The sequence below is a fragment of the Carcharhinus amblyrhynchos genome, chromosome 28 (genome assembly GCF_965287045.1).
Source record: "Carcharhinus amblyrhynchos chromosome 28, sCarAmb.v2.hapA, whole genome shotgun sequence".
In the NCBI taxonomy this organism is placed as follows: domain Eukaryota; kingdom Metazoa; phylum Chordata; class Chondrichthyes; order Carcharhiniformes; family Carcharhinidae; genus Carcharhinus; species Carcharhinus amblyrhynchos.
Window position 1 is genome coordinate 13,744,049 of NC_137351.1, and position 27,905 is coordinate 13,771,953.

At 44.8% G+C, this 27,905-nt stretch overlaps 1 protein-coding gene across 1 annotated transcript in view; it reads left to right on the forward strand.

The window, feature by feature from the left end:
- LOC145359437 (A disintegrin and metalloproteinase with thrombospondin motifs 7-like) overlaps nucleotides 1–27,905 on the forward strand; it is a 200,857-nt gene that overhangs the window by 63,802 nt on the left and 109,150 nt on the right. The window contains exons 8-12 of the mRNA XM_080213985.1: nucleotides 4,681–4,824; nucleotides 7,054–7,198; nucleotides 7,839–7,931; nucleotides 9,503–9,648; nucleotides 26,437–26,606. Coding sequence (XP_080070111.1) covers nucleotides 4,681–4,824; nucleotides 7,054–7,198; nucleotides 7,839–7,931; nucleotides 9,503–9,648; nucleotides 26,437–26,606 — 698 coding nt within the window. The remainder of the gene's footprint in view (nucleotides 1–4,680; nucleotides 4,825–7,053; nucleotides 7,199–7,838; nucleotides 7,932–9,502; nucleotides 9,649–26,436; nucleotides 26,607–27,905) is intronic.

Sequence of the window (27,905 nt, forward strand, 5' to 3'; positions counted from 1 at the left end):
GCGCACAGCAAGCTCCCACAAACATTAATGTCATTAGCCTGCTCTTTTTTAATAGTTTTATTAAGACAATGCTTGAACTCTGTAATAATCCTGTCAAGGTCAAGTTAAAATGTGGAGCTACACAGCAGTGTTATTAAATGGAATTTGATACCAAGCCACATAAGTGATTACTGGAGAGATGAGAGAGGTTCAAAGGAATATGGAGGAGAGAGAGCTGGAGAGGTATAGGTTGGAAATTTCAGGGGTAGAGGTAGCTGAAGGCATGCTTGCTTTATCAATGTGTTGATTAACTTGGAGCGAACATAGGTCAGCTAGCGGAGGGGAGAACTCCCTCCCACTTCTCAAAATAGTTCTGTAGGATCTTTTGCTGACTGAAAATCATACAGTCCCTATAATGCAGAAGGAGGCCATTCAGCCCATTAAGTCTGCGCCAACAACAATCCCACCCAAGCACTATCCCTGTATCCTGCCTATATTTCCCCTGCTATGGATTATCTTTTCCCCTTAATCTTTTACCTCATAGAATCATAGAACCCCTGCACTGCAGGAGGAGACTATTTGGCCCATCGAGTCTGCACTGACAACAATCCCCATTACCCTGCTCTTTCTCCTGACACTAAGGGGCATTTTACAACGGCCAGTCCACCTCACCTGTACATCTTTGGACTGTGGGAGGAGACTGGAGCGCCCGGAGGAAATCTACACGGATACAGAGAGAACATGCAAAGTCCACACTGACTGTGACCCCAGGCCAGAATTGAACCCAGGTCTCTGACGCTGTGAGGCATCAGTGCTAAACACTATGCCACTCTTGTTGCTTCTGTTTCACTGCACTTGTAAAGTCAGTTGTTGGATGCTTTGGGTGCAACCAATGGATGTGAAAGGCACTATGTGAATAAATGACCTCTATATAAGATATAATTTGATGTCTGCCAGATGGACGCCTACCCAAAAGCACATTATATAGCGGATAATGATGTCCAGTACGTATCCTAATGTCATCATGCACTCGTGCAATATTTCAGTCGATGGGTACAGACGCAGATCGGCAGCGCACCCACCGACAGCAATGCTGTTTGTTGAGGGGTTTACATCCCCAACTGACCAACACTTTAAGTGCCTCGCGCAATTTCAAGCTCAGTGGGTATGAAATACGGGCTGATTCTTTCTTAATGTTTTGGATTCGGTGGGGGGGAGGGGGGGGTGCGGTGTGGTTGGAAGGGGAATGGAGCAAGTGCTGGATGAGGAGTGGGAATTTCAGGGAGTGAGTTTTTGTGTTGAGGGCAAAGCACAGTGTGGAGCTCTCAGATCACTGATGTCCTCTTGCTGGCCACCGGAACCTTCTTTCCACCTGCTGTGACTACCATATGAGGAGTTATAAGGAGACGCTGGATAGACTGGGACTTTTTTTCTCTAGAGCATAGAAGGCTGATCTAATAGAGGTCTATAAAATAACGAGGGGCATAGATCAGCTAGATAGTTAACATCTTTTCCCAAAGGTAGGGGAGTTTAAAACTAGAGGGCATAGGTTTAAGGTGAGAGGGAAGAGATACAAAAGGGTCCAGAGGGGCAGTTTTTTCACACAGAGGGTGGTGAGTGTCTGAAACAAGCTGCCAGAGGTAGCAGTAGAGGAGGGTACAAATTTGTCTTTTAAAAAACACTTTAGACAGTTACATGGGTATAGAGGGATATGGGCCAAATGCGGGCAATTGGGACCAGCTTATGGTTTTAAAAAAACAGTGACATGGACAAGTTGGGCTGAAAGTCCTGTTTCCATGCTATAAACCTCTATGACTCTACCAGCGCTGGCCACTCTGCCAGCAGTGATGCCTTTGCGTGAAGTCTTTCAACCACTGGACATGGGGTGCCCAACGCCAGTGGCCCAATGCAGTCATGATTTACACTGGCTGCTGCCTAAATGGCCAGCCAGCTTAATATCATGAGTCTGAATTGATCTTGTGTGGAACCGTGAATCACGGCCAGTTCTGGTTACCCTGAGTTTTTTATTCAGTCGGGGGAACACTGGCTAGGCCAGCGCTTAGCGCCCATCCTTGGTTGCCCTTGAGGAGGTGGTGGTGATGAGCTGCCTTCTTGAATCACTGCAGTCCATTTGCTGTGGTTTGACCCACAACGCTCTTGTGAAATTCTGCCCATAGACATCTGTAGCCTAGATCCTAGTCATCTCTCACTCCCAGAGTTACAGCTGAAGATGAACCTTAATTCCAGATATAAACCGTTAGAACTCCTCTTTGTAGGTTGCAAGCTGAAATTGTTTCCAGTTTCATGTTAGTTATTTCAGTAATCTGAATTCCTAGAATCCACAGTTATACTGCAATTACCACGAAATACCAATTATTTTCTGTTTTCTAAAAACAATGTTACAATGCATTAAAATCAAGACATGTAATTAAGATATTTCTGAATATTTCAAATGACGGAAAGATATTTCTTGAGCTACGGTGCTTCCAAGTTAGATTGAAAATGAGAGAGGAGCTTTAATGTAGAGATATCGGAGGCTGATGGTTGTTTTGCAATTTCATTCTCTCTGCAATTGCCCAACATTCCAGTGCCTGGAATCTGTATTTACATATTCTTTGAAAAACAATATATGGTAGTTTGTGTAACCTGCTCTCTGGTGTTTGTTTACGAATGGTCCTGTTACCATTACTCATGTTTTATGCAGGCTTCACTGATCGGAATAATTCTCAGTGAAAAAAGCAGACTGCTGGGTTTTGAAATATAAACTGAATAGTTTTGATTTGTTCATGGGATGCAAGTGTGAGGCCCATCTCTAATTGCCCCTTGAGAAGGTGATGGTGAGATACCTTCCTGAATCGCTGCAGTCCATGTGGTGAGTTCCTGCAGCGCACCTTGTAGATGGTACACGCGAATGCCTTTAGTGCATCGGTGGTAGAGGGAGTTAATGTTTCAGGTGCTGGATTGGGGTACCAGTCAAGCAAGCTGCTTTGTCCTGGATGATTTTTGAGCTTCTTGGGTGTTGTTAGAGCCGCACTCATCCAGGCAAGTGGAGAGCATTCCATCGCACTCCTGACTCGTGCCTTCTAGAGGGTGGACAGGAAGTCAGGAGGTGAGTTACTCGCTGCAGAATTTACAACCTCTGATTAATCCCAGCATGCGTTTGGAAGCAAGCCTGAAACTGTTGCCAGCACCTTGGCAGCTTATAAATGGAAAACATCTGCAAGTAAAGCTGTTGCTTACAGTTGTCTTAACAGGGTGTTGACAGGTGTAATTAGCAAATGGATTTGGACTGTCTCGAACACTTCGAGTGCAGTTGGTGGTTATGAGTTCTTCCAGCGTAATGACCTTTCTCCTGTCTAACCTCCCCTTCCAACCTTTCATCAATTTCCTCACCCTGTCTGAAATTGATAGCCCCTTTTTTCATTTGGGATTATTCCAATCACTAGCCCATTTCACAATACTTCCAACTTTAGAATCATAGAATCCCTACAGTGCAAAAGGAGGCCATTCAGCCCATCGAGTCTGCACCAACAGCAATCCCACCCAGCCTTAACCCTGTAATCCCATATATTTACCCCACTAATCTACGGACACTAAGGGGCAATTTATCACAGTCAATGCACCTCACCCGCACATCTTTGGACTGTGGGAGGCAACTGGAGCACCCGGAGGAAACCCACACAGACACAGGGAGAACATGCAGACTCCGCACAGACGATGACCCAAACAAGGAATCGAACCCAGGTCCCTGGAGCTGCGAGGCAGCAGCGCTAACCATTGTGTCATCATGCCGTCCATCAAAGATTGTTAAGGATATTGCCTAAATTGCCCAGATTCCTCATTGCCCTTAACCCAATGTCCCACAGTTAACAGGTAATTACAGTAAAGATCATAGGGTGAAATTCTCCAGCCTCTTTGCAGTCAGTTTTCCATTGGCCATTGGCGGAATCTTCTATTGTCAGAGAATTTGATAGTGATTTATGCTCCTTATCCATGCCACTGTCAGGGAACCCTTGGCGGGGGCCAACTTCAGTGAGATCAGAAGATCCCACCTGAGGAAAGGGCTGAAGAATTCCACCCATATAATCTTACCGCACAGAAAGGAGGCCATTTGGCCCTTTGTACTTTGTGCCAGCTCTCTGAAATTTAACCTACACCTTTGCTCGTCCCCTGTAACCTTGCAAATGATTCCCCTTCCAACTTTTGGAAGTTTAGTGTCCATCTGCTTCCAGACTTCCATCCAAGGTGCTCTCCAAATGTACCTTCACCCCTGCATGTTGAAGAAGGCCACTGACCACTGTAATAAGCCTTCTGAGGCTGAAGTCCCTTCACTAAAATTCCTTTATTTACAATTCCAACAACAGTGCGCAGAGTGCTATCAGTCAGCAGTCTACCTTTGGGTTCAATACAAGGCAAAAACTCCACGATTGGCCCATCAAGTGACACCTTTATCAGAGAGTTCATATTCCAATAGGCCAACTTCAATGGCCTGATTGAAGTCATTACAATCACTACCTTTTCGAGGGTAATTAGGGATTGTCAATAAATGCTGGCAAAGCCACATTCTAGGCACAAGTAAAGCAGTGAGTTTCAGCAGGTCCTGGTGTTTTGTATCTCAGTCTGCTCTGTGTACAGCTTTCAGTGCTGACTCACTCCGCTTTCTCTTGTTTTTTTTGTCGGACTCTTGCTTTTACGTTTCAGCTTTGGGATACAACACGACGGGACAGCCAATGACTGTGAGCCCATTGGGAAAAGACCTTTCATCATGTCCCCACAGCTCCTGTACGACACCAGCCCACTGACCTGGTCACGTTGCAGCCGGGAATATATCACCCGCTTTCTCGAGTAAGTGTCTCTCTCCTTGGGTCCTGTATTATTTTGGGTTTTGGGTGAAGGATCTGCACTGTGTGTTCCTGTTTAGGAACTGCTTGTGGTATTAGTTGAAGCTGTGTCTTAGAAACATAGAACCTAGAAGCAGGAGTAGACCATTCAGCCCATTAAACCTGCTCTACCATTCATTATGATCATGGCTGATCATCAAATTCAATATCCTGATCCTCCTTGCCCCACCCAAATCCCTTGATCCTTTTAGCCCCTAGAGCTATATCTAATTTCTTCTTGAAATCAGACAACGTTTTGGCCTCAATTACTTTCTGTGGTAGTGAATTCCACACGTTCACCACCCTCTGGGTGAAGCAATTTCTTCTCACCTCAGTTTACCCCTTATCCTCAAACTATGACCCCCTAGTTCTGGACTCCCCCACAGTTTTTCTGAATCTACCCTGTCTAACCCTCATAGCACGAGCTTTCAGAACGCTATTCCTTCATCAGGTGCTCCTTCACTCACCTGAGGAAGGAGCAGCGCTCTGAAAGCTCGTTCTATCAAATAAGCCTGTTGGACTTTAACCTGGTGTTGTGAGACTTCTTACTGTGCCTATCCCAGTCCAATGCCGGCATCTCCACATCATATCTAACTAACCCTGTTAGAATTTTATAAATTTCTGTGAGATCCTCCCTCACTCTTCTCAACTCCAGTGAATACAATCCTAACCGGCTTAGTTTCTCCTCATATGACAGACCAGCCATCCCAGGAATCAGCCTGGTAAACCTTCGCTGTGCTCCCTCTATAGTAAGGACATCCTTCCTCAAATAAAGACACAAAGACTACTCACAATACTTCAGGTGTTTCCTCACCAACGCCCTGTACAATTGCAGCAAAACATCCCTATCCTATACTCAAATCCTCTTGCTATGAAGTCCATCACACCATTTGCCTACTTTACCGCCCACTATACCTACATGCTTACATGCCTACATGTTCTTGTGCCTTCTGCAATTACCCATTGCTTGAGAGGCATCCCTCGTGCAGTGAACTATTGAGGAAACATTGAGAAATCACCTCTTAGCCCTTAAACCTTAGTGATCATCTCTCTGAACACACTGCAACGGCACCAGCTCAGATTGTCAGTGGGTAATAAGCTGGCTGGCCCTGGTTGAGGGCGAGTTGGAGGCGGGGGGGGGGGGAACTAAATTGCCACAATTATTGATCTCCTCCTTAGTGGAAACTGATTTAGGGTTGCCGTTTCTGATTCCTTGCTGGAGGCTGTTATGACCGGTGGGAGAGGTCAGACTCCGAGATGAGGCCCCTCATAGTTGGGAGTCAGAACTTGTACACAAGGAACGGCGCTTGGTTAGGTACAGGGGCAGTGAGTGACCCACATCATCTCCTGCATCCAGGAACACCTGCAGCTTCAGTGAAAATGAGGTGAAAAATAGACACAAGTCTTTTGCTTATTGAAACATAAGAATGAAATAGAAACATAGAGGGTGGGAGCAGGAGAAGGCCATTCAGCCCTTGGTGCCTGCTCCACCATTCATTACGATTATGGCTGATCATCCAACTCAAGACAATTTATTTATTAGTCACAAGTAAGTCTTACGTTAACACTGCAAAGAAGTTACTGTGAAACTCGATAGCCTAATCCTGCTTTCTCCCCATAACCTTTGATCCCATTCGCCCTAAGTGCTATATCCAGCCGCCTTTTGAATACATTCAATGTTTTGGCATCAGCTACTTCCTGTGGTAATGAATTCCACAGGCTCACCACTCTTTGAGTGAAGAAATATCTCCTCATGTCCATCCTAAATGGTCTACCCCAAATCCTCAGACTGTGACCCCTGTTTCTGGACTCCCCCACCATCAGGAACATCCTCCCGTCATCTACCCTGTCTAGTCCTGTTAGAATTTTATAAGTCCGTATGAGACTTATTTGTCAGAACTCCAGCGAAAACAATCCTAACCTAGTCAATCTCTCCTCAAACATCAGTCCTGCCATCTCCGGAATCAGCCAGGTAAACCTTCACTGCACTCCCTCGGGAACAAGAACATCCTTCTTCAGAAAAGGAGACCAAAACTACACACAATACTCTAGGTGTGGCCTCACCAAGGCTGCCCAAATGTTGATTTGGGTTTTGTCTCTTCTCGGATCCTCCAGTTATCCCTAAAACCCCTCCGCTTCCTGGTTGTTCTATTGATGCACCGTTTTTTTGACTTTATCTACTTGTTGCTTGCAGCCGCGGATGGGGTCTCTGTCTGGATGATCTGCCCACCAAGGAAGCAATTGAATTGCCCTCAGTGGCCCCGGGAGTGTTGTACGATGTCAATCACCAGTGTCGCCTGCAGTACGGAGTCCAGTCTGTGTTTTGCGACAACATGGATGTAAGACAATAATCCTTGCATTAACACGATCTTTCTGGGATTAGGTAATTAGTGTTAATCAAAAGGGCACAGAGCCCTGTGTGGCTCAGAACCCCACATAAAAGATATGAAAAGTCTGATATTGATAGTTCCAAGGTTTTTCCCAGCTGATACGTTTTGAAGTTTAGTTACTGTTGAAACAAAGGGAATGTCTTCTGTTTTTGTGATTTTGGTTTGGGATAAGTATTGGCCAGGGTTAACTCCCTTTCTGGTCTTGGGAATAGTGTCTTGGCATCTTTTGCATCCATGTGAGAAGGCATTCGGGGCCTCAGCTTAATATCCCATCCAAAATGCAGCGCCTCTGGCAGGACGGCACTCCCTCAGTACTGAGGACTACAGCATCAACCTTGATTTTGTGTCTCTTGGCTCCATTTGGTCCCCCTTTGGCCTCCAGAATCTGACTGAAGTGCAAGGTAGAGATGGGCTGGGAGGCATTGGAGGGTAGCTCAGGCTGAGTGATGCCATAAATTCCTCGGACAGTCTGTCAACATTCCTCTGCGCTTCCCAGAGAGAAGTGTGCATTTCTCTGGACTCTCACAGAATGGCCCTGAATTGGGAGTTGCCGCTCTAAGTTCAATAATTGTCCATCTCTCCCTGACAGAGTGTCTGCAATACCCTGTGGTGCACCGTGGGAAACACCTGTCACTCTAAGCTGGACGCAGCTGTGGATGGTACCAAATGTGGAGAGGACAAGGTAATGTTTGCGACCAAGTTTCCTTTAGCTCTCTCGCTGATTTGCATTTTTACAGTCAATCAAGGCAATGAAAAATATCTGGCTGTGCGTAATGCACAAATTGATTGGCTGAAAGATTGGACCATATTGACCTGTCCACCTGTTTCTACGGAAGGAACTATTGAACGGCCCACCAGTTGGGAGAGATGCTGACCAGACCCGAGGATCACTTGAATCGCCTCGCTGCCACCACCCCCCACCATCACCACATGAACCCTGCCATCCCCACCCAAGCCCATCACCCTGTTCCCACCCTATCCCCATATCCTTTCATTTCCTTAAGTGTCCGAAAATCTATCAACCTCTGTCTTGAATATTCTCGTTGACTCAGCATCCGTAACCCTCTGGGGTAGAGAATTCCAGAATACTAAAGACATTTTCCCTCCTCTCTGTCCAAAATGGCCGACCCCTTATCTTGAGACTATTGTCATTTAGCTCTCGATTTCTCCAACCATTAACTGGTCAGTTTCTATAAGAATGTTATACATTCCAATGGGATCACCTCTCATCTTTCTAAACTCCAGACACTACATTCTTATTCTATTCCATCTTCGTCCCAATAATCAGCTTTCTCAACTCAGGAATTGACCATGAACATTCCTCACCCCCTGCTCTAGGAATGTAGATCATTCCTGTGGTAAAGAGCCTCATGTGTGGTGATGCCAAAGTCCGATATAAATTGTGCAAGGCATCCTTACTCATACTCTCCAACCTTCTTGTAATAAAGGTCAACATAACGTAAGAACTAGGAGCAGGAGTAGCCCATCTGGCCCCTCGAGCCTGCTCCACCATTCAATAAGATCATGGCTGATCTTTTTGTGGACTCGGCTCCACTTATCTGCCCACTCACCATAACCCTTAATTCTTTTACTGTTCAAAAATGTATCTATCCTTGCCTTAAAAACATTCAATGAGGTAGCCTCAACTGCTTCACTGGGCAGGGAATTCCACAGATTCACAATCCTTTATGTGAAAAAGTTCCTCCTCAACTCAGTCCCAAATCTGCTTCCCCTTATTTTGAGGCTATGCTGTTTGCCTTTCCCATTGTTTACTATAGCTACATGTTAGCTTTTTAGTTGAAACTTAGTTGAACTGCCATGACATTCACTCATGTTACTTTAAGGGACTGAACCCATGGGTAGGACATGGTGGCATGGGCTTGGCATCCAGCATGGCAGTACAACTGATCCTATTAAACAAACAAGCAATGTTCTCAATTTCTTCCCTAAATCTCTACACTTCTCTACCTCTCTCTCCTCCTTAAAACCTGTCTCTTTGACCAAGCTTTTAATCACCTGTCCTAATATCACCCTAATGTGTCTTGGTGCCAAATTGTGTTGGACAATGCTCTTGTGTTGCACTTTGCGATATTTTACAATGATAAAGGTGCTATATAAATGCAAGTTTTTGTTGTATCTAAATTGGGAGTCAGTGATGCCAACAATACATTTCCACTTCTAAGGATTCCTAGGTTGATGACCCCAGAAAAGGAAGTGTATTATCTGGCAGTAACTCTCAACTTTCCCTTGCAGTGGTGCTTTGATGGAGATTGCATATCTACTGAGCAACGACCCGAGAGTACGAATGGAAACTGGGGAGCCTGGGGCTCTTGGTCTTCATGTAGTCGAACCTGCAGCGCAGGGATACAGAGTGCAGAGAGACACTGCAACAATCCAACGTAAGGTCTTACGATTTCTTCTTGATGTCTTGGCTAGAAGCCATTAGCCTGCACCAATCAGTCAGTGGTGTTCCAAACTTATCAGTTTTCCAATACCGTGTTCCAATATTGTGTCAAGTTCTCAATCATTGAGACAGGATGCAGGCATTCTGTCCCTGGAGGGACAGCAGACAAAAATTATTTCCTTAGCATCCGAGGAAAAGCTCAGAATATTTCAGCTGTAAACGATGCAACTGAGTGTTGATCTTTGAGAAGTGAATGAGATTGGAAAGGTAGATGTGGAGCATTACTTCAACAATAAAAATAGGAGTAAGGGTCAAATAAAATACAGCTTTAGAGCTGAGTTTGGAAGTTCTTTACACAAAGAATAATAACACTAGGATTGAGTGCAGCACTGGAGTCAATGAAGGAGCAATTAGATGCTGTAATCAGAAGATAATGCAGAACCTCAAGGCACATGGAACTCTTGTTAGCATTGATCACCTGTTGTTATGAATGTAAAATTGTAAACTGATTCGCAGAACAAAGAACAGCCCAGCACAGGAACAAGCCTTTTGGCCCTCCAAGCCTACACCGATCATGATGCTTGCCTAAGCTAAAACTGTATGCACTTACAGAGTCCATATCCTTCCATTCCCATCCTGTTCATGTATTCGTCCAGTTGCCCCTTAAATGTCACTGTTGTACCTGCTCCCAACACCTCCCCTGGCAGCGGATTCCAGACATTCACCACCCTCTGTGTGTAAAAAAAAACTTGCCTCGCACATCTCCTCTAAACTTTTCCCCATGCACCTTAAACCTACGTCCTCTCGTACTTAACTTTTCTACCCTAGGGAAGAGCATCTGACTATCCACTCTGTCCGGGTCACTCATAATCTTATTCACACCCTATTCTGAAGTCTCAGCTGTGGCTCAGTTGATAGCACCCTCATTTCTTCAGTCAGTAGATTCTGAGTCCAAGTTCCACTTCAGCGACCAAGAGTATGTTTCGCAGACTGGGTGCTGTACTGTCGCAGGTGCAGTTTTTTAGATGAGGTGTTTAAACTTCGGGGCTTCGCTGCCTTCTCAGCAGGATTGCCCACCCCAGCAGCATTCTGCCCTACCCCCAAGCTCACCTCTGCAACATGAGGGGGGGGAATACCAAAAGCATTCACTGGAGGGAATCACGTTGGTTTTCTAGCCAGAAACAAGACTCTCCCATGATTTGGTAAGATTCCACGTTATGATTCAATGAATGCTGCTCCTCTGTTTTCTGTTTAACCGGTGTTTTGTTTTAGACTGAGCAATGGGACTTTGATGAAATGGGCTCTGAGATGAGGATTGGCTGGCTTTCTCTAGAGCTTATAAAGTGACTGATCCAAACATCTTTCTTACCCAAGAATAACACTCCACAGATAATTAACTGTGCATTTAACAGAATGCAACAGTGTGGTTGGTTGTCATCTAAGAATCACTGGATGTTTTGTTTCCCTTCATTTTCACTGCTCATAAAATATAAGCAGTTTACTTACTTATCCCTTTGTTTGACTGTATGGTTCCATTTATAACTCGGGTCAGAGCCTTGTCTTAGCAAAATCAGCAGCTGGGATTCTGTAGTGTGGCAGCAACCATTGCCCATTTGACATCTGGTTTCTAAGGTAACTGCAGGAAAGCAAATAAATGACTTTTTTCCAGGGTAATTCTGCTAAACTTTAACAAAATAGGAAGCAGGAACTGGATGATGCACCTAAGAGATTTTAAAATGGTCATGATTCTCCTGCTCTGGTCAGCACGTTGGTTGGTGTACTGCTGTCTTGCAGCACCAGGGACCCAGGTGCAATTCCAGCCTTGGGTGACTTTTTTTTGGTGGAGTTTTCACGATCTCCCCGTGTCTGCATGGGTTTCCCCCGGGTTCTCCAGGTTCCTCCCACACTCCAAAGATGTGCAGGTTAGGTAGATTGGCCATGCTAAATTATCCCTTAGTGTCCCAAGATGTGTAGATTAGGGGAATTAGCCATGGGAAATACGTGGGGTTAAAGGGTTGGGGAGGTGGGGAGAGAGAGTCTGGTAAGATACTCCCTCAGGGAGTCAGTGCAGATTCAATGGGCAGAATGGCCTCTTCTGCCCTGTTGGAATTCTATGATTCTAAGAGCTGTGTTAATGAGTCTCAGCAAGTATGAGCAAACCATTCAATTGCCCTCATTTGATCTTTGCTATCTTGTTTACTTTTATAAGCTCATCTCAGCTGCTTTTTGTCAAGGCTGTCAAGCTCAAGACTCTCTTCCCAATCAATGCCTTCAATGAAACTTTCAACACTGTCCCTCCAAGACATTCTCTATTCTGACTGTAAACTGTAGTGACCAGCATTATTGGATTGAAATGCCATCTCAACCCATCAATGTGCCGTCGCTTTGTAATGTGTTGCTTTTCTAAGTTTATTCCATTAGAATTTCTCTATCAGGTTCTATTTCAATTCATCCTCAGTTCACCTTTCAATATTGCCATCACGTTGGGGTAAATGTTGCCCTGGAGTTCATGTATCTCAAGTAAGATTAACAAAGATATATTCCTCATGGCCTGTCGTAACAGAACAATTCTGAAATTATGTGGGGGACAAAGATTATATTTTCTCAGAGACATCTCAAACATACAATAAGGAGTTATACCTGTACTAGAATGGGTAAATGTGTCGGAGCAAGATCCCACAAGCTGTGGTGATGAGTTATTTTGTTTGTAATGAATTTAATTCATAGAACCATATTACCCCTTCAATGCAGAAGAGGCCATTTGCCCCATGAAATCTGCACCAACTCTGACAGAGTATCCTCCTCAGGCCCTCTCCCCTGCCCTGTATCACTGTAACCCCACGCGTTTACCATGGCTAATCCATCTAACATTTAGATCTTGGGACACTAACGGGCAATTTAGCTTGGCCACCCTACCAAACCAACACATCTTTGAAATGTGGGAGGAAACCCACGCAGACACGAGGAGAACATGCAAACTTCACACAGACAGTAATTGAAGGAGGAATCTTGCCAGTATTTCTGCAAACATTCTTTGCTGTTCCTCAAGAGTGTTACTTAACCCATAACATCCCTCAAACTTAAGAAAGCCCACCAATGCCTCTACTTTCTCAGAAGACTAAGGAAATTTGGCATGTCGGCTATGACTCTCACCAGCTTTTACAGATGCACCATAGAAAGCATTCTTTCTGGTTGTATCACAGCTTGGTATGGCTCCTGCTCCACCCAAGACCACAAGGAACCACAAATGTAGTCCAATCTATGACGCAAACCAGCCTCCCATCTACTGACTCTGTCTATACTTCCTGCTGCCTCGGCAAAGCAGCCAGCATAATTAAGGACCCCACACAACCTGGACATTCTCTCTTCCACCTTCTTCCATCAGGAAAAAGATACAAAAGTCCGAGGTCACGTATCAATTGACTCAAGAACAGCTTCTTCCCTGCTGCTGTCAGACTCTTGAATGGACTTGCCTTGCATTAAGTTGATCTTTCTCTACACCCTAACTGTGACTGTAACACTTCAATTTTGCACTGTCACATTTCCGTCTCTGTGAACGGTTTGCTTTGTATAGGGCACAAGAAGCAAAACTTTTCACTGTATGCTCATATATGTGACAGTAATGAATCAAAATCAACTGAAATACTGAAGAGCCCTCAGCTTACTGTCGCATACAGAGGATGCCCCACTCACTCCCAACCACCACCACAACGATACAACGTTCTCTGAGAATCAAATCCTAGAGTGGATCCTCACCACTTCAGGGATTGCCACCGATTGAGGTGACGGACAGTAAATGGATACATTAAGGGTTAAGCACATCTTTTGTAGTAAAACGCTAAAATTAAACACAGATGGAAAGAATTTGGGTGGTCAATAGGAAACACTGGAAAAGAAGATGATGTAGCATGATACAATCCGACAAAAACGTTATTTATGTTACTTGGCAGTGTGCAGCTCGCTGTCTGAAGATAATGGTTATGTTAGCAGAGAATGTGATTGAACTCCTGTCCCAGTCTGCCTTGTTTAGAATAAATCAACCCAACGGCCCCAACACTAATGGATTTGACTCCAGCGAACATCTGAGCTACAGACCTGACAATCCAAAGTGTGCTTTCAGTAAATGAGCATGCAGTTATTGCACATCCCTTTTCCTACTTCCTAGAGAAAAGATCCTTCCAGTTCAAACTCAACACAACCAACGAGGAAAGGTTGCACATCCAAAGGTGTGCATGTTAGGTGGATTGGCCATGCTAAATTGCCCCTAAGTGTCCCAAGATGGATTTGTCTTGGGAAATTGTGTGGGTTTCGGGGATAGGGCAGGGGAGAGGGCCTGGGGTAATATACTCTGTCAGAGAGTTGGTGCAGACTCGATTAGGTCGAATGACCTCTTCTGCCGTGTAGGGATTCTATGATTCTGCATTCATTGCACAGTGGAACTCAGCATTATCATCGTTAGTCAGCCAGGCATCATGCTTTGTGTCTCCTTGGGCAACTGGACAGCCTAATCCTGAGGCTACAGGTTTTGGACAGAGTTGTACTGAGGTTGGGGGAGGTTCTTGAGCCAGGATTCTGCTCTCCTTCCACTTTCCACACTTCTCCGCAGCGAGTACATACGATTCATTTCTGGGGTTGTTGCGGTTTTATTGGATGCGGTGCCACCATGTGATGCAGGTTGTGGCAAATCCCTCCCCCCCCACCCAGCATCAATGTTAATTTGTTCCTTTTCTGAGCGCTCTTAAAACATTTTCTCCAGTTGTGAAAAGAGGATCTGCTTTGGAAACTGATTATTTGGCACGTGGTCCAGCCCGGACACAACGGAACTTACAATCCAAGAGCATCTTCACTACGCAGGGAGTTCAAGGAAACAACCCACCCTCCCCTTCCCAAAGGCAACTAAGAATGGGCATTAACATGCCTGCTTTGCGAGAGATGTCCAATCCCAAGGACAAATACAAAAATAACTCTTCCATTAGCCACACAGTTATTCAACAGAGGTTCCTCCTTGTGTGAGACAACTCTCGTTCCATGACTTTCCCTATTTATGTTTAACTTCTTTGAGGAATAATAACAGCTTGTTTTTTTTTAATTTGCACTAGCCGATCTTTTGTGGCATTGCTGAGTCCGATTTAAATGTGGCCTTTGGGTGAAGTACATCGAAATGTTTTTGGTGATATTTAACCTCCACAACAGTGGGTGTCCTAATCCCATTCACCTACGCTGTTCCCAGGGAGTGATCCAATGGGTGATTTAGGGGAAACATTCTTTACCCACTCTCTGGGTGAAGAGAGTGGTAAAAATCTGGAACTCGCTCCCACAGGCGAATGGTTGAGGTGAATCGATAGATGTAAGTGGAAGCTGGATAAACACATGAGCGGGAAAGGAAAGGAATAGATGGGCCAGCTAATAGAATGAGATGAATGTGGGGAGGAGGAAGCTTGTGTGGAACATAAATGCCGGCGTAGACTCTATGAAATAAATTCTTTGTTTCTTGTACTGTCCAATCGATGTATCTTTATCATAGAATCCCTACAGTGCAGAAGGAGGCCATCCAGCCCATTGAGTCTGCACCGACCATAATCCCACCCAGGCCCTATTCCTGTAACACCTGCTAATCCCCTGACACTACGGTCAATTTAGCATGGCCAATCAACCTAACGCGCACATTTTTGGACTGTGGGAGGAATCCGGAGCATCCGGAGGAAATCCACGCAGACATTCCACGTGGACAGTGATGTGAGGCCGGAATTGAACCCGGGTCCGTGGCGCTGTGAGGCAGCAGTGCCAACCACTGTGCCACCCCATTTTCTTATTGTAAATGTTGAAATAATCTCTGCTTCAGTCACCAACCCTGATAGTTAACTTCACACCAACTGTATGAAAACATTTCCCTGTACTCTCTGTCCTAAATCTCTTGCATTAACATCTATGTCCTCTGGTTTTTTACCTCTCAACCATCGAAATAACCTGTTCCTAGTTCTGATGCCCCCTCCCTTCATACAGTTTGTTAAATCATCCCATAATCTCCGCTATTCTGAACAAAGAGTCCCAGCAGCGTGAGCAGGAAGGCAGAGCATCCATCTAATTTATCTGCCATTTTAAAGATGCGCTTTCTTATTTTTGTAGATCTGTTTGAAATTCCTACGTCCTGTTTAAAATGGAAACTGCCTGTGTAGACACATAATATGACATTTATATCAGTTCAGCAGTGGCGCCATTACAATGTCTCCACTGGCAACAGACTGTCTTTGAAACTGAAGAAAAGTTTATGTAAGTAAAATCATAGAATCCTACAGTAAGGAAGGAAGCCATTCGGCCCATCAAGCCTGTACTGACAACAATTGTTTCCATGCTGTAAACCTCTATGACTCTATCTAGCTTAGGAGTTTAAAAAGAAAGGGACAAGTTGGGCTGAAGGGCCTGTTTCCATGCTGTAAACATCTAAGACTCTATGACTAATCCCACCCAGGCCCTATTCCCATAACCCCATACATTTACCCTGCTAATTCCCCACACACTATGGTCAATTTAGCATGGCCAATCAACCTAACCCACACATCTTTGGACTGTGGAGGAAACTGGAGCACCCGGAGGAAAGCCAAGCAGACACCAAGAGAACGTGCAGATCCCACACAGACAGTGACCGAGGCCAAAATTAAACCTGGGTCCCTGGCGCTGCAAGGCAGCGTGCTTACCACCATGCCACCCAAGTAGTTTCCATTCTAAATGCGAGCATTGCAAGCTTCATTGTTAAAAGTTGATAGGAAGTACATATGGAAGTAATGATCCAGAATTTTCTGGGAGAGGGACATCTCTCAGCATTTCCAAACAGTTCGACTTGTTATCCACATTTAGCTTTGAAATGTTTAGCCCAGAAGTTGCTGAATTTTGAGTTGATAACAGCATTGTGAAAACAACAGGATCTGGTACAAAAAACAAAAAATCTCAGCATCTGTGGAGAGAGAATAGAGCCAACATTTTGAGTCAGGGTGACTCTTCATCAGAACATCTGGCATCTTGATGAACAATCAGACACGCAGTGTATCTCCCTAACTACTGAGATTTAAGGACTAGAAATAAATAGATAAAGGGCTGAGAAGAAGATTGTATTTGACGCCATACCCGGTCCCGAAAGGGAATTGGAAAGAGAGAGAGAAGGAGGAAGAAACTGAGAAAAAGAGACAGAAAGGAAACGATTTTCAAAACTTATTTATAATTTCAAACAATTCAAAACCTGAAGGAATGAGACTCCACACTTGCAACCGTTCATTTTCTAGGCAAGAGAGATTGATTGGCAGTCATTATAATACATCATATTGTTAAAGTGGGTACTTAGATCTTTAATTACAAGACATATCTTCCTGTGGAATATTTAATGGACAATTTATGTGGAAATGCAACTATTTATGAAATTCATAGAGAGGTGAAATCTGAGATGTCATTTTGGTGCAAATGGCGGAGCAGGGCAAATCATCCAACAGTCAGCTACTGTCTGTGATTCATGCTATCATTCCCTTGCCTCTGACGCGGCCAGTTTTCACATTAATAGAAAACATTGTTCAAATTTTTTTTATTATCAAAATCTGGGGTAATATTTTTAACATATTAATAGCTGGTCCTGCCTCAATCCTGGTCTTCACTGAACCTTACAAACAGAGCACTTGCTGCCAATTCCCATCGTCCACTTGCTGATGCATTTCATTTTGGTGGGTGTTGTAAGTCCCAGGGCCGATCTTCATTTCCAGTGGTATAGACAGATTCTGAAATTGTTGTCAACAGTCTGTGGGAGGTATGAGAAAAGTCAAAATCCAAACACTAACTTAGAGGCATTGTGGTATTACTGCTAGACTAGTAATCCAGGGAAAAGCTTTGGTTCAAATCCCATAGCAGCTGGTGAAATTTGAATTCAGTTGAAATGTGCAATTAAAAGTCTGGTAATGACCATCAAACAATTGCCCATCTGGTTCACTAATGTCGTTTAGGGAAGGAAACCTATCTTCCTTACTCAGTCTGGCCTACCTGTGATTCTAGAGCCACAGCAATGTGGTTGACTCCTAAATGCATTCTGAATCAGCCTAACAAGCCATTTGGTTCAAGGGCAATTAGGGATGGCCAATAAGTGCTGGCCTAGCCAGTGACACTCATGTCTCATGAATGAGTAAAAGAAAATTGAGCTGTGCATGCAAATTGGTTCATTCCTGGTTAAAAAGGAAGAACAGTGCACGGCTGAGCAAACAGCAATGGAAATCAATGTTCATTATTATCTCTCACCAATACATTAATTTGTTAATTGTTGTAACCCTGCAGGTCCTTGTATTACCCGCACTGAATACTGAAAATAGTGACAGATTCACTGGGATGACACGATGCTATATGACTTCTGAACAATACATTTACTCTGGGTAATTCATCACAGCAGGAACACACTCTGTGTCTCTTTCAAAACTAATTTCTTTCTGCCATGTTTTAATCATATTCAGGATCTATCCTGGTTACAATTGCTGTGGTGAGGCTCACTTAATGGCACAATCTATTCTCAATGCTGTCTCCTCATTTTGTAATTCAAATACTGAGTTAAAATTAGAAAACTCTTTGAAAACCTTGACTAATGGGATCATGTTAAAAACGTTGATACTTTTAGCAGAGAAAAACCCCCACAGGCAGAATACCTCACATTACCAGAAACTTGATCCTTTCATACGATGTCCTTGAATGAAAAAGAATAAGAACTACTGAAACAGGCCATTCAGCCCAACTAGTCTGTGCTATACTCCACATGAATCTCTACCAACCCCCCCTGCCTGAACTCGCCCTTTCACCTTATCTTTCTATCCCCTTTCATGTACTTGTCAAACTTAATTTTGAAAGCATCTTAGCTACTTTCCTCAACAACTTCTCGTGGTAGCGAGTTCCACATTCTAACCACCCTCTGAGTTTTATTTTTCTGTTTCGTGGCATCTGGGCATTGCTGTCAACGTCAGTATTTGTTGCCCATCCCTTATTCCCCTTGAGCGACTTGCTAGCCCATTTCAGAGGGCAGCTAAGAGTCAACCACATTGCAGTGAGTCTGGAGTCACAAGTAGGCTGGACCAGGTAAGAATGGCAGATTTCCTTGCCTACCAGATGTTCCTTGAAGGACATTAGTGAACACAGATGGGTTTTTACACCAATCAATGGTGGTTTCATTATTGAGACTAGCTTTATATTTTACATTTATTAATCAAATTCAGATTCCACCTGCTGCCATGATGGGATTTGAACCCATGTCCCCAGTGCATTAGCCTCTGGATTACTAGTCCAGTGGTGTTACCACTACCCCGCTACCTTCCAATGAGTACAGAAATTTCCCCTAATTCCCTTTCAGATTGATTAGTAACTAGTAACTTGAATTTATGGCAGTAAAACAGAAAATGCTGGAAAATCTCAGCAGGCCTAACAGCATCTGTGAAGAGAGAATAGAGTAAATAGTCTCACAACACCAGGTCCAACAGGTTTATTTGGTTGCATAAGCTTTCAGATGTTCCTTCCTCAAGTGAGTGTTCACAAACTGGGCATACATAGACACAAACTCAATATACAAGATAATGGTTGGAATGCGAGTCTTTACAGGTAATGAAGTCTTTACAGGTACATACAATATCAGTGGAGAGCGGGTTAAGCACAGATTAAAGAGGTGTGAATTGTCTCAAACTAGGACAGTTCGTGAGATTTTGCAAATCCAGGCAAGTTGTGAGGGTTACAGATAGTGTGACATGAACCCAAGATCCTACTTGAGGCCATACTCGTGAGTGGAACTTGGCTATCAGTTTGTGCTCAGTGATTCTGCGTTGTGTGTTGTGAAGGCCACTTTGGAGAATGCTTACCTGAAGATCAGAGGCTGAACGCCCATGACTGCTGAAGCGCTCTCCAACAGGAAGACAACACTCCTGCCTGATGATTATCGAGCAGTGTTCATTCATCTATTGTCGTAGCGTCTGCATGGTCTCCCCAATGTACCATGCCTCGGGACATCCTTTCCTGCAGTGTATCAGGTAGACAACATTGGCTGAGTCGCAAGAGTATGTACCATGTACCTCGTGGATGGTGTTCTCACGTGAGATGATGGCATCCGTATCGATGATCCGGCACATCTTGCAGAGGTTGCTGTGGCAGGGTTGTGCGGTGTCATGGTCACTGTTCTCCTGAAGGCTAGGTAGTTTGCTGTGGACAATGGCCTGTTTGAGGTTATGTGGTTGTTTGAAGGCAAGAAGTGGGGAGTGTTTCAAGTCTGGCTGACCCTTCATCAGAGCTGAAGATAATAGAGTAATATTTATATTGTTAGGGTGGAGAGGGGGGTTGACATGTCATAGACAAAAGGATAAAGGGAATATAAATGGCAGTGATCAAGGCTAAGAAGGGAGCTGATAGCTGCACATTAAGGTTATATTTATGGCCCTTAATTTGGATAACCCCATGAATGGAAACCTTCAGTCCATGTCGATACTGTCCAACCCATTCAGACTTTTAAAAAACCTCAATCAGGTCAATTTAATGTGTTCTCTTCACTTCACCCAATCTTCCCCAATAATTATAATCTCTCCAAGACCTCATCAGACAATAAAGTCCACTTTTTGAATTCTGTTGAATTTTTCGCTAAGGCTAGATTTATTTTATTAATTCATGAGACCTACACATCATTGACAAAGCCAAAAAAATGTAACCAATCCCTAATTGCCTTTGAGAAGGTTGTGGTGAACCATCTTCTTGAACTGCTGCAGTCCATGTGGTGTAGGTACACCCACAGTGCTGTTAGGGAGGGAGTTCCAGAGCTCTGACCAAGTGATGATGAAGGAATGATAACATATTTCCAAGTCAGGATAATGTGTGACTTGGAGGGGAACTTGTAGATGGCGGTGTTCCAATGCACCCACTACCCTCTTCCTATCAGATGATAGAAGTCACAAGTGTATGAGGTTTTGAAGGTTATAGCTGAGTATGTCTCCCCTCTTTCCCACTCCTATTCTTCATCTTCTTCAAATCCCTTAATCCCGTTTTGAGACATTAAAGATAAGGAAGATGACAAATAGCGAAAGAATGAGTGATGGAGAGGAGGAGAAGAGAGCCAGCAATGGCTATTGGCCACACTCGCACTGTAACCTGACATCCAAAAATGCAGCTCAACACACTTGGACCTTTCCTCCCAGTAAAGATTCTTCAGTAACAATGAATATTAAAACTTAACTGTTGCATAAATTTTTTGCAGATGATTGTCTATAACTGCATTTCCTGATTATCATTCACACTGTAGTTGTGTCTTTGCTGTAAGAAGCACAGACAGATTTCCAGAATGAGCTGTTGCTCCTACTCATGTGTGAAGTGAGACGAGACTGACAATTCCGGTGGAGGCTTCCCAGGGTAAAAGCTGAGAACATGCTTCCCCTGCCTGGTGAAACTGGAACACGGGGCCACAGTCTCAGGATGAGATCATTTGGGGCTGAGAAGAGGAGAAATGTCTCCACCCAGGGCATCGTGAATCTTTGGCGTTCTCCAGCCCAGGGAGTTGTTGATGCTCAGTAGATTCAAGACAAAGGAATTAAGGGCTAAGGGGATAGTGCAGAAAGGTGGAGGTGAGGGAAGAGATTAGCTATGATCTTACTGAATGGCCGAGCAGGCTCAAAGGACAGTGGCACAGTAGTTAGCACTGTTGCCTTTCAGCGCCAGGGACCTGGGTTCAATTCCTGGCTTGGGTCATTGTCTAGTGCAGTTTGCACATTCTCCCCGTGTCTGCATGGGCTTCCTCCAGGTGCTCAGATTTCCTCCCACAGCTCAAAGGTTAGGTGGATTGGCCATGCTAAATTACCCCTTCGTGTCAGAGGAATTAGCAGGTTAAATATGCGGAGTTACGGGGATCGGGTCTGGGTGGGATTGTGGTCAGTGCAGGCTCAATGGGCTGAAGGACCTCCTCCTGCACTGTAGTGATTCTATTTTTGAGCTCTCTATTTCAATGCAGAGCAGACCTGGGCCAGCATGGGGTCAGGCAAATAGTACACTTTGAGATAACAAGAATTTAAGAGGATGTGGCATCAGACTTCCAAGCTTAGAAATATTATTCCTGAGTTTTGATAAATTAACCAGTGACTTCCATGATAAATATGCTCTCTAAAAGCTCAACATCAAAGGGGAAGTCTTCTCATTCAACCATATATCACCAGCAACCAGCTACAAGTTCAGGAAACCCACATTAATAGTGTTGTCCTGGCTTATAGCCTTGCTTTTTAACATTTGAAGAGAAGAGAGATTATTTTGGGGGCTAGGTGCAGCATTCTATCAAGAAGATGGAGTTGGGGGTAGGGTGTTAGCGTGGATAGAGGATTGGTTGTCAAATAGGAGGCAGAGAGTGGGGGTCAATGGGTGCTATTCGGATTGGCGGTTGGTGACTAGTGGGGTGCCCCAGGGGTCGGTGCTGGGGCCTCAGCTATTTACCATTTATATAGATGATCTGGAGGAGGGAACCGAGTGCAGGGTGTCGAAATTTGCTGATGACACCAAGATTGGGGGAAAGGCAAATTGTGCGGAGGGTGTGGAGAGTCTGCAGAAGGATCTAGATAGGCTGGGCGAATGGGCCAGGAAATGGCAAATGGAATTTAATGTTGGCAAGTGTGAGGTGGTCCACTTTGGTAGGAAGAATGGTAGGAAGGACTATTACTTACGTGGCGAAAAACTGCAGCAGGCGACGGTGCAGAGGGACCTCGGGGTCCTTGTGCATGAGTCGCAAAAACCCAGCTTGCAGGTGCAGCAGGTGGTCAGGAAGGCGAATGGGATGCTGGCCTTCATAGCGAGGGGGATTGAATATAAAAGTAGGGAGGTCTTGCTGCAGCTGTATAGGGCATTGGTGAGGCCGCAGCTGGAGTACTGTGTGCAGTTTTGGTCGCCGTACTTACGCAAGGATATTTTGGCCCTGGAGGGAGTGCAAAGGAGGTTTACTAGGCTGATACCGGAGTTGAGGGGATTGAGCTATGAGGAGAGGCTGAATAAACTAGGCTTGTACTCGTTAGAGTTTAGAAGAATGAGGGGAGATCTCATTGAGACGTATAAGATGATGAATGGGATGGATAGGATAGAGGTGGAGAGACTCTTCCCGCTCAAAAAAGACAGTAGGACTAGGGGGCACAGCCTCAAGATAAAGGGGAGGCGGTTTAGAACGGAGTTGAGGAGGAACTTCTTCACTCAAAGGGTGGTGAATCTCTGGAATTCTCTGCCCGTTGAAGTGGTGGAGGCTGCCTCGCTAAATATTTTTAAGAAGCAGGTTGATGGGTTCTTGATAAGAGAGGGGATTAAGGGTTATGGGGAGAGGGCGGGAAAGTGGAACTGAGCCACGACAGATCAGCCATGATCTTATTAAATGGCGGGGCAGGCTCGAAGGGCTAGATGGCCTACTCCTGCTCCTATTTCTTATGTTCTTATGTTCTTAAGATTGAGTTTAGGAGTCGGGAGGTAATGCTGCAACTTTATAAGTCCCTTGTCAGGCCCCACTTGGAGTACTGTGCACAGTTCTGGTCGCCTCACTATAGGAAGGACGTAGAAGCTATTGAAAAGGTACAGAGGAGATTTACAAGGATGTTGCCTGGATTGGGAGGCATGCCTTATGAAGATAGGTTGAGGGAGCTGGGACTCTTCTCCCAGGAGAGACGAAGGTTGAGAGGCGACCTGATGGAGGTTTACAAAATGTTGAGAGGAATAGATAGGGTGGATTCTCAGAGGCTATTTCCCCGGGTTGAAATGGTCGCTATGAGAGGACACAGGTTTAAGGTGCAGGGAAGCAAGTACAGAGGTGATGTTAGGAGTAAGTTTTTCACTCAGAGGGTGGTGAGTGAATGGAATCGGCTGCCGTCAGTGGTGGTGGAGGTGAACTCGCTGGGGTCTTTTAAAAGACTTCTGGATGAGTATATGGGATTTAATGGGATTGGGAGTTATAGATAGGTATTGATGTGATCGGCGCAACTTGTGGGCCGAAGGGCCTGTTTGTGCTGTAGTGTTCTATGTTGTTCTAAGATTATTGTGGGTTTAAACCCTACTCCAGGGAACTGAGCTCATAATCCATGCTGGTACTCCAGTGCAGTACTGAGGGAGTGCTACACTGTCTTTCAGAGGGGATGTTAATCTGAGGTCCTTAACTTGATGCAAAAGATCCCACAGGGTGTTAGCGTGGATAGAGGATTGGTTGTCAAATAGGAGGCAGAGAGTGGGGGTCAACAGGTGCTATTCGGATTGACGGATGGTGACTACTGGAGTGCCCCAGGGGTCGGTGCTGGGGCCTCAGCTTTTTACCATTTATATAGATGATCTGGAGGAGGGAACCGAGTGTAGAAATTTGCTGATGACACCAAGATTGGGGGAACGGCAAATTGTGCGGAGGGTGTGGAGAGTCTGCAAAAGGATCTAGATAGGCTGGGCGAATGGGCCAGGAAATGGCAAATGGAATTTAATGTTGGCAAGTGTGAGGTGGTCCACTTTGGTAGGAAGAATGGTAGGAAGGACTATTACTTACGGGGCGAAAAACTGCAGCAGGCGACGGTGCAGAGGGACCTCGGGGTCCTTGTGCATGAGTCACAAAAACCCAGCCTGCAGGTGCAGCAGGTGGTCAGGAAGGCGAATGGGATGCTGGCCTTCATAGCGAGGGGGATTGAATATAAAAGTAGGGAGGTCTTGCTGCAGCTGTATAGGGCATTGGTGAGGCCGCAGCTGGAGTACTGTGTGCAGTTTTGGGCACCGCACCTGCGCAAAGATATTTTGGCCTTGGAGGGAGTGCAGAGGAGGTTTACTAGGCTGATACCGGAGTTGAGGGGGTTGAGCTATGAGGAGAGGCTGAATAAACTAGGCTTGTAGTCGTTAGAGTTTAGAAGAATGAGGGGAGATCTCATTGAGACGTATAAGATGATGAATGGGATGGATAGGATAGAGGTGGAGAGACTCTTCCCGCTCAAAAAAGACAGTAGGACTAGAGGGCACAGCCTCAAGATAAAAGGGGGGCAGTTTAGAACGGAGTTGAGGAGGAACTTCTTCACTCAAAGGGTGGTGAATCTCTGGAATTCTCTGCCCGTTGAAGTGGTGGAGGCTGCCTCGCTAAATATTTTTAAGACGCGGGTTGATGGGTTTTTGATAAGAGAGGGGATTAAGGGTTATGGGGAGAGGGCGGGAAAGTGGAACTGAGCCGCGACAGATCAGCCATGATCTTATTGAATGGCGGGGCAGGCTCGAAGGGCTGGATGGCCTACTCCTGCTCCTATTTCTTATGTTCTTATGTTCTTATGTTTGGAAATAGAAGAAAAGGCATTCTCTTTGATGTCCTGATCAATATTTATCCTTAAGTCAACATCACTAAACAAAATATTTATTCTTTATCACAGTTCTGTTTGTGGGAAGCTTCCTGTGTATAAATTGGCTGTCAAGTTTTGTATACTATAATGTGGGGAGGCATGGTATAGGGGCAACGTTACTCGATAATAATCCAGGCTAATGCCCTCAGGACATGGGTTCAAATTCCATCTTGGCAACTGGGGAATTTGAATTTGATTAATAAAGTCTAGAATATAAAGGTGATCCAGTTATGATTGTTGTTTAAAAATGCATCTAGTTTAGTAATCTGCCATCCTTACCTGGTCTGGCCCACATGTAACTCCAGACCCATATCAATGTGGTTGATGCGAGCCGCTCAGTTCAGGGCAATTAGAGACGAGTAACAAATACTGGCCTTGCCAGCGATGCCCACATCACATAAAGAAAACTTATAACCGCGAGTACACTTCAAAAGTACTTCATTGGTTGGAAAGCACTTTGAGGAGCCTGAAGATGCTACATAAATGCAAAATCTTTCTCCCTTGGTAGAATTCTCCAGCCCCTCCGCGGTGGGTTTTCCTGAGATGAAGGTACCTCACCATCGTCATGGATCTTCCAGTCCTGCCAAAGTCGATGGTGATTTACATTCCTCGTCCATGCCCCAGGGCGGGGCTGACTTTGGCAGGACTGGAAGATCCCTCCGACAGGAAGGGCAGGAGAATTGCACCCTTCGAGTGCTGATTCACCCAATAAGATGCAGCAGTAATTTGACTGGAGATTTTGTGTCAGAGCAAACATTGCAAGAAGACGTTTATTATGTGTTGTGTATTTGCAGAATTAGAGTTCTATTCACAGTAAACATAAAGAAAGAACAAAAGACCTGTGCTGTCAGCCCATACTCACTGACATTTCATGGCTCTATTTCAGCCTTGTGTTCCAATCCTCCATGGTCTCCCCTCCCTGTCTCTGTAACCTCCTTTCGTACTTAAAACCTTTGAGGTCTCTTTGCTCCTTTTCTGACCTTTTGGTCATTCCAGATTTCCACTGACCCTCCATTGGCAGCCATGCCTTTATCTATCTCGGTCCTAAACTCTGGAATTCCCTCCCCAAATTTAACTCTGTTTTCTGCTTTAAGACGTGCCTTGAAACCTATTTCTTTGACCAAGCTTTTGGTCACCTGTCCTAATTTTTTGGGTCACCTGTCCTGTTTCTTTAATGATGTTGTTTGGATGATGAATAACCAGGACACCGGGGAGAACTTACCCGCTTGTCTTTGATACATTGCCACGGGATCTTTTAAATTCACTTGAGAGGCCAAATGGGGCCTCAGTTTAGTTTCTCATCCAAAAGACAACATCTTCAACAGTGTCGCACTCCCTTGGTGCTTCCTGAGGAGTGCCAGCCTAGGTCAGTCTCAGGAGTGGTACATGTGGGATGTTCAGTGATTTGCTCCATCTCTCATTCGCAGGCCAAAGTATGGAGGCTCGTACTGCCTGGGAGAGAGGAAGAGATTCAGGGTATGCAACACCAAAGCTTGTGTCTCCGAGACGCCTTCCTTTCGACAAATGCAATGCAGTCAGTTTGACACAATGCCGTACAAAGGCAAACTGCTCAAGTGGATTCCTGTGCTCAGCAGAGGTAAGTTCATTGCGTTTTGGTTATAAAGGTGATTCCTGGTTTTCAAGATCTAATCGATTATAAATTGGATGATTCTTTCAATGATCTGGTCTAGGCATGACGGGCTGAATGGCCTTCCTCTGCTGTATAAATCTATGATTCAGCTCACCTTTATGTCCCCCTTCTTGCCGTATTTTCCGTACAGGAAGAGGACTGGGATTTATAGATCGCTCTGCTGTTTGATTGGCCAAGGCTTCAAGATTTATTGGAAAATCTCATTTCAAAATTCAAACTTTGGTTTTCTGAAAATAACCAAGTGGTCTGGTCCAGAACCAAGTTCACCAATGCAAATAAACTGCTGTCTGCAAGTGAAATCTGGATTCCTGTTGAAATGTTGTTATTACAAAGTATTTGCAGCAGAGAGACGGACCATTCAGTTCCCCACATGAGCTCCTTCTGCCCTCCCCAATCTGCATTTCCTCTATTCTTTTCCCTTTATGTTTATCTACCTCCCTCTTAAATCTATCTGTTATTCACCCCAACCAACCCATGTGGTAGCAATTTTCACACACTTGCCCAGAATCATAAGAGGCAATCTTATCAAAAAAACTCTTAAGTGTCAAATGAGCATGAAAATGGAAGAGTTTCAGATCTGTTTTTGGGCAAAGTTAAAATTCAGTCTTACTCCACTTTGTGCAAAAAAAAATGCACAATCTGTTTCCCGCCAGTGACAGGAGGGGCAGGGCTTAAGCTCAGCAGAAAGCCAGCAGCTCACAATAGAGGGCGTGATTGTGCATGCGCAGATCTTTCTGTCAGTGAGATATGTCAGTCATTCCTTCCCCCCCCACCACTGTTATCCCATCCTATCTTCGTAAACCCACACATTTAGCATGGATTCACCTAACCTGCACATCTTTGGACTGTGGAAGAAACCAGAGTACCTGGAGGAAACCCATGCAGACACAGGGTGAATGTGCAAACTCCACACAATCACGCAAGGCTGGAATTGAACCTGGGTTCTAGGCACTGTGAGGCAGCAGTTCTCACTACTGCACCATTCCTATCACTAAAGAATTTCCCCTGAGTTCCCTATTGGATTAATTAGAGATTACCTTGCTCCAATTCTAGCCTCACCCACAGATGGAAACATTTATTCTATGGGTTCAATTTAATGGGGCACCCGCAGGCAGGAAAATAGGAATGAGAGTGGACCCATAAAGTAGGACATCTTGCCATGAGTGGCATGCCCATTGCCAACCCACCTTCTGAGGAAAGATGGAGTAAAGAATGAGATATCTACCATTTAAGGATGGAGATTAG